This window comes from Galeopterus variegatus, unplaced genomic scaffold, assembly GCF_000696425.1.
Source record: "Galeopterus variegatus unplaced genomic scaffold, G_variegatus-3.0.2 Scaffold4786, whole genome shotgun sequence".
In the NCBI taxonomy this organism is placed as follows: Eukaryota; Metazoa; Chordata; class Mammalia; order Dermoptera; family Cynocephalidae; genus Galeopterus; species Galeopterus variegatus.
Genome location: NW_007730897.1, coordinates 80,666 through 91,366, shown reverse-complemented (window position 1 = coordinate 91,366; position 10,701 = coordinate 80,666). Strand labels below are relative to the sequence as shown.

The following is a 10,701-nucleotide window of genomic DNA, read 5'->3' as shown; positions in this document are numbered from 1 at the left end:
ATAGATTTTTTTTTACAAGTGTTTTTTTTTTTTTTTTTTTTTTTTTTTTTTTTTTTGGCAGTTGGCTGGTTCAGGGATTGAATCCTGGCCTTGGTGTTATCAGCACCACACTCTAACCAGCTGAGCTAACTGGCCAGTCCACAAAGGTTTTTAAACCAATACTGGAAATCACAGACTAATGCCTTACGGGTGTAATTTATATAAAAAAGATAATCAATATATTCAGTCAGCAAAGTCATGTAGCTTCCATCAAAAGATTGGTGAATTAATGTACATTTTTTGCATTTATATATCTTAAGTTAAAAATCTTAATGTATAGGTCATTTTTATGATCCTCTACCTTAACCAGCTTTTAAAATGATCAGTCCTGATAGCAACAGATGGACATATTTTACTAATTTCTCTGTTTTACCTAATTGTCACATCCTTAAAGCCATGTATCACAACTCTCAAAATCAACAAATGAATGAATAAAGAAAATGTAGTATGTATATACAATGGAATACTCTTCAGCCATAATAAAGAAGGAAGTCCTGTCATCTGCAACAACATGAATGAACCTGGAGAACATTATGTTAAGTGAAATAAGCCAGATATTACATGATCTCTGTCATATGTAGAATAAAAAAAAACTGATCTCATAGAATTAGAGAGCGGAATGGTGGTTACCAACTATGTGTTGAGGAGATGTTGGTCAAAGCATACAAAATCTCAGTTAGATTGGAAGAATAAGTCCCAATATGTACAATATGTTGACTATAGTTAACATATTGTATTTTTGAAAAATGCTGAGTGTGGATGTTAAATGTATTAAGTTTAACCACAAAAATAACTGTGTGATGTAATGCATATGTTAATTAGCTAGATGTAGTTATTCCACAATGTATATGTACTTCAAAATAACAGATTATGCACAATAAATACATACAATTTTGTCATTCAACTAATAATAATAAAATAATAGAAATAAAAACAAACTATAGAGGAAAAAAACAAAATGAAAAAAAAAGCACCAATAAACTACCTTCCAAACTTGGGATTCAAATGTATATTTGGCTACAGGTCAGGGCAGTCAGTAAAGTATATAGTTTAAACTTTAAAAAATCAAGATTTAAAAAAACACATTTTGCTTTGGCATGAATCAAATTTTCTTCCTCATTGGTCTTTGTCAAGCAATGTTGTGATAGCATTAAGTAATTTTGTAGCTACTTTAGACATCGTGATATTTAAGCTTTATGATATGTTATCCTCTGCTGAAGCACACTATGACTTGAGAGATAGGGTTGCTGGAGAATTAATACACATAGGAAAATCAGAAGCTAGTGGAAAGCTGAGCTCTCATTTTAATCTTAAGAATGCTATAAATGAAGACCACAGTATATGTGCCAAAAGCATAAGGAGTTAATGAATTCTTTTTTTCTAAATTGTGGTAAAAAAAAAAATATAACATAAAACTTATCGTCTTAATCATTTTTAAATATACAGTTCACTAGTGTTAAGTGTATTCACATTGTTGTACAGCTGATCTCTAGGACTCTTTCATTTTGCAAAACTGAAATTCTGTACTCACTGAACAATTCCCCATTTTCCCCTTCCTTGAGGCAATAGTAACTATCATTTTATTTTCTGTTTCTATGAATTTGACTACTTTAGATACCTCATATAAGTGGAATCATACAGTATTTGTCTTTTTGTGACTGGCTTATTTCATTTAGTGTATCGTCCTAAAGATTCATCCGTGTTATAGCATGTGTCTGAATTTCTTATTCATCCGTGTTATAGCATGTGTCTGAATTTCTTTCCTTCTGAAGGCTGAATAATATTACGTTATATGTGTATACCACATTTTGTTTAACCATTCATCTGTTGATGGACATTTGCATCACTTCTATCTCTTTCAGTGAATTCTTACTTAGTATCATTTGTCGGGTGCTCACACCTAACAAAAACATCTATGCCGCTGATTTGCCATTGCACAGAACACTCTACCTAGCTAGCCTGAAAACCCCATTGTAAGCATTGTGCCTTTGAGTTAGATTACTTACTCTTCTCCCAGTCTTCCACAACTCGGTAGATGGCATCTCTGTTCATCTAACTGCTGTGGAAAAATCTTTGACTCTTTTCTTTCTCTCCCACCCCATATCCAGTGCATCAGCATACGAATCTTGTCAGTTTCTCCTTTGAAACATACCTAATCAACATACCTAGAATTTAAGTCTACTTCTTGTGACCTGATCCAAACTACCAACATCTTTTCTTGGACCATTGTAAGAGCATTCTAACTTTTCTCTACTTCCTCTACTTCCTTGCTTGCTCCCTGCAATCTTTTCTCCAGACAACAACTGTAGTGATTATGTTAAAATATAAATCAAAACCTTCCAATGGCTTCCTATCTCACTTAAAGTAAAATCAGAAGTCCTGGCTGTGTTGCACAAGGCCTCAGATGATCTGTGCTTCCTTCCCCACCACCTATGTCCCTTATGCAATGTCCTATCACTTTTGCCCTGCTTATTTTGTGGTCACCTGGCTTCCATACTTTTCACTGAACATGCCAACACACACCTGCTTCAGGGTCTTTGCACTAACTATTCCCTCTGTCTGAAATGTTCAGCCTGCAGGTATTTTTATGTGTTTGAGTGAGTGAGAGAATGGGAATGATGATCCAGGAAGTTATCTTTTAACCTTTATATATCGACATATTAATTCAACATTTCCCGAAGCGTGTACCACAGTACACTAATTGCACAAGGTATTTGATACAAAATAAGTTATCTCTTCTGATATATTTAGGAATGCTAAATATTCTTCTTTTGGAGATTAGCTAGGCAGCCATTAGCATATTGAAGGGTATGAGAAATTATACGTTATAGAAATCTATTCAATTACTGAATGGATTTGCCAAATTTACTTACCACCTCTGCCCCAAACTATTTTCTTATCAAATTTCTATTACTATACTAAAGAATATACACTTAAGCACTAAGGAATTTGTATTGTACATGAAGTACATGGTTCCTTGCTACTATCACAGCTTATTCCATCCATGTCTATCTCTTACCACCTCTGCCCCAAACTATTTTCTTATCAAATTTCTATTACTATACTAAAGAATATATACTTAAGCACTAAGGAATTTGTATTGTACATGAAGTACATGGTTCCTTGCTACTATCACAGCTTATTCCATCCATGTCTATCAGTCTATAGCAAATCACTTAAATGGCAGATTTAAGTGATTTGAATTTAAATCTGTCATTTAAGTGATTTGAACTAAACTATAAATCCCAGCTAAATGACCTTTCTGAGGGCATGAGTAACCTCTAAATAACTTTTTAAAATTATATTCTTATATTAAAAATTCAAATAAGAATCCTTCAACTCTCCTTTATATGGGGTAGGCTAGAAACATAAAGAACTAATTATTTATTAACTTTTGTGTGCATTGGTTAACATTTCCATTTTACTGCTAAATTACTTTGTCTAGAATTGCCCACTGTTTTTCACTCATCTATTTAAACCCAGTTAATCTCATGTTAATGTTTCTAGGTCCATCCAGTTTCATTGCAATAAGTTTAGGATCTATTATATGCAAAGGATAGATTTTTCAGATTTTACCTTATTTCAGTTTGTTTTCCTACTTAGGTTTTCTACCAAGATGAGAATGTACCGTGTAGAGAGGCAGAATCTAATAAATGTTAATGTTAGAGTAATTGTCTTTGGTTCCATCTTTAATCATCTAGCCTAATTCTGAGTTAAAGTGATTTCTTATGATGGTGCTGATACTTTGGTTTTTTTAAAAAGTTGGAGTCTGGAAAATTAGAAATATGTTAAGACCAGTTATTTCAGGGGTTTGGTAAATAACTATAGACCTGAAATAGCTTCTATAGTATGTCTAGATAATATAGCTTGTAGCATAGTAGTTTAGTTATCCTGATATATATGCACTTGGTCATGCCTACTTCTTTTATCTACAGAATTAGGCAGCAATTTTCACTATTGTGTTATTTAATGAAATTTATGATTCTATATTTAATCAAGATTAAAACGTTCTACACTGAGTTTTAGCTGTAAGATACAGGTTAGCCTTTATTTGCTTCAAAATCTTTACCAAGAATGGTAGGTGAAGTGATTCCGAAAGGATATTTGGGAAAAGACTATTGCTATAAGATTAAGCTAAGGAATATAATAAAGTTCTTCAGAAAAACTTTACAGGGGCAGTTTTGCAAGTGAGTACCACCCACAAACATTGTTCTCTGTCTCTATTCTCCAAGGCACATGACAAGAAACTAAACAAAACCTTAGTTCTTTACCACTTACCCAGGATAAATCAAATGTATTGAGGAAGTGCCCTTTTGCAGAACTCTACTATATCATTATTGTTACAAGGAAATATTTCAGTTCATTTATCTGACTGCATCTACCTGTTGTTAAAGGTATATATTTTGTTTCTATTTTTTATTTGAGCTACCATTTTGACTTGTAGAGTATCTCAGGCTTTTGATTATAACCTGGTTATATTATGACCTAGGAGTAGCTTAATTTATGAAGGCCATCGAAGGGTAAAAATAGTCACGTTATTGGCACTGGTTCTTGTTATGGGAAGTAATTTGGTTAAAATAAATGTCATTTTAAATAATATTTAGGACAACTCCCAGTCCTAGGCAAATGGATGTGTCTTCACCAAAGACATAGTGAGGAAAAATGTTAAATGGGAGTTCAAATACAGGGCAGTAGAAAGATGCTCAGATATATCTCAGAGCGATGTTATGTTGACCACACAATTTGGATTACAAACCCAGAAACATTCTTCAATGTAAATTCACTTTCGAATTGTGATTTTTATGGGCATGGTTAGTTTTATAACAGTGGATTCATAAGCCTTTGTACTCCCAGACTTACCTAGCTTTTACATATAATTATGAAGCATTTGCAGGTTTTTGGAGGTTAGTGTTCAAATTACCAAATAGGTATCAAGTAAGAATTGCCCTGTAATCCCTTAATTAAAATAAATGAAAAACAAAAATCTAAGTTGAACTTGTAGGGAGCTACACAAAAGACTTGTCTCTACTCATCTCAAATATGAGGGTGTTCAAAGGAATAGTCTTGGCTTTACTATAGAATGCACATATATCACATATGCATGGCTCAGAAGGCAAGGAAGTATATTATACAGTACAGTACAGAAGGAGTTGATTCTTTTTAAGAAAAAGTCATTTGTATTTTCTTCCCTAAAACCATATCTAGTCTGCCTGAGTTATCTGAGATTTTTATTTTTTCTATTTATAGAACACATTCTCTGGCAATTCCAGATAACTTGTTTTAGGCTGTTATACCTTGTTTTAGAACAAGAAAGTTTGTTGTTTGTTTGTTTGTTTGTTTGTTTGTTTTTTTTAAATTTTTTTTTTAAGAACAAGAAAGTTTGAATTACAGAGTATTGAGAAGCATGAACATAAGTTCTCAAGGCCTCATGGCTATATCTTTAACTTTTCTCTTTTGGCAGTAGTGTAATGGGTCTTTGGCCACTCATTAACCCAGGCATTAGTTTTCTTAACTACAAATATTAAGAAATGAGGTTCTCAACTTTTCTGTCCCAGCACACCTGAGAGATATAAGGCATTCCCATTAGTGACAGTAGCTGAGAATCAGGATCTTGAGAAGAGGTGTTATTATGGTTTAGGGAGAAGAATACAAGGATACTTACAAAAGTTCATGGAAAGATTCATATTATCTTTAAATTCTATTTTTCCACAAACTTTTTGAAGTACCCTTGCATATGATGTGATAACCACTCTCCAGCTTTTCCTTTAGAGTCACAAGAATAGATCTAGGTAATGACTAAGGTTCTTCCAGTTGTAAAATTCTGTGATTCTTGCTCTGCTCTTCTTTCTATGCCACCTACACACCTGCCTGTCTATATTGATAGGACCCAATTTTCCCTGAGAGATCAAGTGGAAAAGAGGGAGAGAGGGAGGAAGAGACCTAATACATCAACTTACTGTAAAACTGTTATTCGTACGTTGTCTTATGTGCAAGAACAACCAATATTCTTTACTTAGACAGGAAGTAAGACAAGTTTGACGTAAGAGCTGGGAATTCACTTACTGGTATGTTTGGCAAAATATTCTAGAATAGAAAAATCCTTCCTTGATTGAAGTGTGTAAAGTATACTCTAGTACACATCAGAAACCAGAATTTTTTAAGTATTTTGATTGTTTCTGCCTTATTTTAAAGTGTTAGATTTAATTAAATTATATATAAAAGTATACACGGGTACTTCAAAAAGTTTATGAAACGATTTGTGTTATCTTTTAATTCTATTTTTCTATGAACTTTTGAAGTACACTCTTATATGGACCATGGAAAATAGTATTTGAATTTTGTCTAAAACAGCAATCGTGATATGAAAGTATCTGATATTTCTTGTTGACAATATCATAGGTACTTTTCTGTAATTTGTTACCTACATTATAATTGAAGAAAATGCTAAAGTTCTGTAAGAGGTTAGTAAAAATAAAGATGTAACTTTTTTCCTTTTGTTCACAGAACCCCAGTCTAAAATTATTTTTATTCTGAGACACATTCAAGGAAGCCAGATGTAATCCTCAGAATTTCAAGAGATTTAATCTTTGAGGAAAGTGGAGCTCAGGGTCTTTTCCATATTTAACCCTTAATGTTTTTCAAGTCTTTAAAATAAGCAAACGGTTGATTGTTAAATGGTGATTGTCAATATGTCTTGCATTAGGAACTTGGTTTATTGCCAATTTTATTTCAGATTACTGAAGAAATAGATATTTATAAAAGCCAGTTTAGTCATTTTATCTTAAAGTCAAATCAGAATATATCTGCTCATAGTAATGGGTGCTTTATTTATGTCTTGACTTTGAGCTACTTTGGCCATATGCTCCTTTGTCATTAAAGAGAAAATGTAACTCATGCCATAGGCACTGAACCATCCTTTGCCTTTATGGGACTGTTATTGCTTGGTTAAATTTGTGTGATTATTATTTTTTTATTTACTTTCTTGTGGTAAAATATATATAACACAAAATTTACCATTTCACCATTTTAAGTGTCCAATTCAATGGCATTAATTATATTCACAATGTTGTGCAGTCATTACCACTATCTGCAAAATTTCTCATAACCCCACACAGAAACTCTGTATAATCATGCACCGCCTAACAAAGTTTCAGTCAACATCGGACTGCATATATAACTGTGGCTATATGATAGCCTAAGTATGTAGTAGGTTGTACCATTTAAGTTTGTGTAAGTACACTCCATGATGTTCACACAATGATGAAATCGCCTAATGATACATTTCTTGGAATGTATACCATTAAGCAATGCATGACTGTACTCATTAAGCAGTAATGCGCCATACCCCACTACAGCCAGCCCCTAGTAACCTTTAATCTACTTTCTGTTTCTGTAAATTTGCCTTTTCTCGATTTTTACATATAAATGGAATCATATGATATTTGTCCTTTGGTGTCTGGCTTTATTTCCCTTAACATAATGTTTTCAAGGTTCATCCATGTAGTAGCATGTATCAGAATTTAATTCCTTTTTATACCCGAATAAAATTCTTCTCTGCATGTGTGTGTGTGTGTGTGTGTGTGTGTGTGTGTTTGTACACCACATTTTGTTTAGTTGTTCATCTATAGGAAGACATGGGTTGTCTTCACCTTTTGGCTTTTATGAGTAATGCTGCTATAAACTTTGTTGTACAGGTATCTGTGTGAGTCCCTGTTTTCAGTTCTTTTGTGTGTATATATCTAAGAGTGGAATTGCAGGATCATGTGGTAATTCTATGCTTAACTTTTTGAGAGATGTTATCATTTTTTACAATAGTTTATATTTTTATTATCCTTTCATTAATGTTTCTATTTTTTTAAAGTTTTTGCTTATTTCATTGGTTGACTTTTGTTGCTTATTTTTAAGGAATTATTTGTTTTGATCATTCATTTTTTCTTTTCTTTTCAACTGTTTGTTTTTCAGACCCGAGTCAGAACTCCATCACAGGGGAACACAGCCAGCTGTTAGGTATAGTATTACTGCGGGGATTGACTTTTTCTAAAATCATCCTTTTCCCGTTTATACTAACAGACATTACACTCTTCTCTAATTTTATTTTCTATCCCCTCCTTTTCTACTTTTCACTCAACTTTTTTCCTGCTGTTTCTGTTCCCAACTTGGTAAGTTTTAGGAAACTACTTCTGTAATTGATTGCTAAGACTCAATTTAGTTATCTTAAAAAGTAATTTTACATGGTCCGTAATTTAAAAAAATAATCTAGAACTTCTTATTTCCAAGATAATTTTGAAAAGAAGATATTATAATACTCTATAATAATTTGGACTTTGCAGCTACTTTTCCCTTATTATTTTTCTTGTTCTTTTGATCACTTTTATTTTAGTTACTGAAAGTACTTTATAGATAGCATGGCCTTAAATAATCCATAGAAATTGGTATTATAGTTCTTTATCTGTGAAACCAGATATGGAAGTGAATTGATTTTCTCTAGGATCACTTATTTAAATTGAAATAAGCTTGTAATTTGACAAGAATTTCATCAGATCTCAGAACTGATAAATTTTCAGAATATTAAAATAAAACATACTCTGGTAAGGAATTCAGAGAATTCAAATGGTATATTTAAAGAAAGTGAAAGTCCTTTGAAGTATCTCCTCCCTGCTGCCTCACTTCCATTACCCCAAATACTTGCTTGGGAATTCTTCTAGAAATTTTTAATTATAAATTTTCTTATTATACATGACTTTTTTTTAGTCAATGAGGTTATATTCTTATTATCTGTTATACAGACTGTCTTTTTTTAATTATCATTTTTTTCTTGGACATCTCATTATCAGTTTTTTAAAGATCTGCATCATTCCTGTTTGTGGCAGAATAGTATATTTCAGTGTGCTCCTACACTATAGATTTACTCTGCCAGTTTCCTATTTATGAGCATTTAAGTTGTTTCCAGGTTACAAATTATGTTGCAATGAACATCTTCTACTTATATCCCTGCGTTCTCATTGCCAGTATATTTGTAGGATAAATATCTAACAGTGGAGTTCCTCACTCAAAGGGTATGCACATTTTCAAAAAGATACATCAATTTAAATTCCCACCAATACAGGGTGTGGAGTAATGCTTGCCAAGGGTGTGGAGGAATGCTTGCCTTCCTGTCATTAAAAGTAGGTATTATCAACCTTAACATTTTTTTTTAACCTAATAGATGAAAGTAGAAACTAGTTTTTATTTATACTTCTTTAGTTATGACAGGGTGTGGAGTAATGCTTGCCTTTCTGTCATTAAAAGTAGGTATTATCAATCTTAACATTTTTTTTAACCTAATAGATGAAAGTAGAAACTAGTTTTTATTTATACTTCTTTAGTTATGAGTGAAGTTAAGGACCTTTTAATATATTAACAGCCATTTTGCGTGTGTCTTTTGATCTGAGGTTTATTTTTATTTGTATATTGCTGAACTTTTAGCTGTTTGAATATGTGTAGAGCAGCTGTGGAAAATATAAGCTATAAAAAAGTCCAAAATAGAGAAAGTAGTTGAAATGACTTGTTTGTTTATAAAAAGCTTTAGAATACTAGTTGAAGAAACTTGGTACTTCTTTTTTGCTTTCTATGTTAAGGATTTAGAAGAGTCCTTGAGTTATTGAAATCTTAACTCTCATTCTTTTGAGTGAGTTTATGTGCTAGAACAGTACCTGGCACCCTAGACACTCATAAGTATTTTTTAAGCAAATACTATTCTAAACGTAGAAATCTGATCACCAGGGTCCTGGCCTTGTGGTATTGGGGCTGTCACTATTCTGTTTTTTATACTTTTATATTGGACAGCTTATTTACATTGCTCAAAATTAGTCTTCTCTATACAAAAATTTCATATTTGGATCAGGAATGGTTAAAATTTCATTGATAGATTTTACCAGACCATGAAAAGCACATCTTACCCACTAAACTATTGACTTGCTTGCATCCCTGATACATACATGACAGGCAGAGAAGTTTGAGAGTAATTATCTTACCAGGGACACATGTAAAATGGAGGTGTGGAAGGACTTAGCTAATGAAATGGACAGTCGGTAGTTGGTACAGTTTCATTATTACTAAGCTGGATTTTGTTCTCAATTAAGCACTGTAGTAGAAGATACTGGGAGAATTATAGGCTAAAAGAAATAGTATATGATAGTGAATGATCACTTCTCTTTGTATTAGCCAAAAATCCTGACAGTATTTGCACAGATACTACTTCAGATACTAATCTCATTTGGCAACCTAAATTGCATTCAATTTTTAACAAACCTCAGGATTTATCCAGAGTCTTCTGGCCAGATTTTCAGGTAATTTTATCTTGCTTACCCTAAGTTCTCTCTCTCCTGGGTTTATTAGATCAGATTACATTTTCCTTTTTTCTCATGCTCTAAAGAACCACTGTCTTCTGTCTCCTGTCCTAAATATCTTTGTTTTAGCTACAGCCTCAAAATTTTATTTATTTATTTATTTTGACCAGTAAGGGGATCATCTGCACCACGCTCAGCCATTGAGTGCACTGGCCATCCCTATACAGGATCCGAAACTGTGGCCTCGGCGCTACCAGTGCCGCACTCTCCTGAGTGAGCCATGGGGCTGGCCCCAGCCTCAAAATCTTTTTTTTTTTTTTTTTTTTTTTTTTTT

The 10,701-nt window shown here is 32.8% G+C and overlaps 1 protein-coding gene across 1 annotated transcript in view; it reads left to right on the top strand.

Moving 5' to 3' along the window:
• SLC12A6 (solute carrier family 12 (potassium/chloride transporter), member 6) overlaps window positions 1-10,701 on the top strand; it is an 83,130-nt gene that overhangs the window by 32,150 nt on the left and 40,279 nt on the right. Inside the window, exon 2 of the mRNA XM_008588355.1 lies at window positions 8,002-8,046. Within this exon, the coding sequence (XP_008586577.1) occupies window positions 8,002-8,046 (45 nt within the window). The remainder of the gene's footprint in view (window positions 1-8,001; window positions 8,047-10,701) is intronic.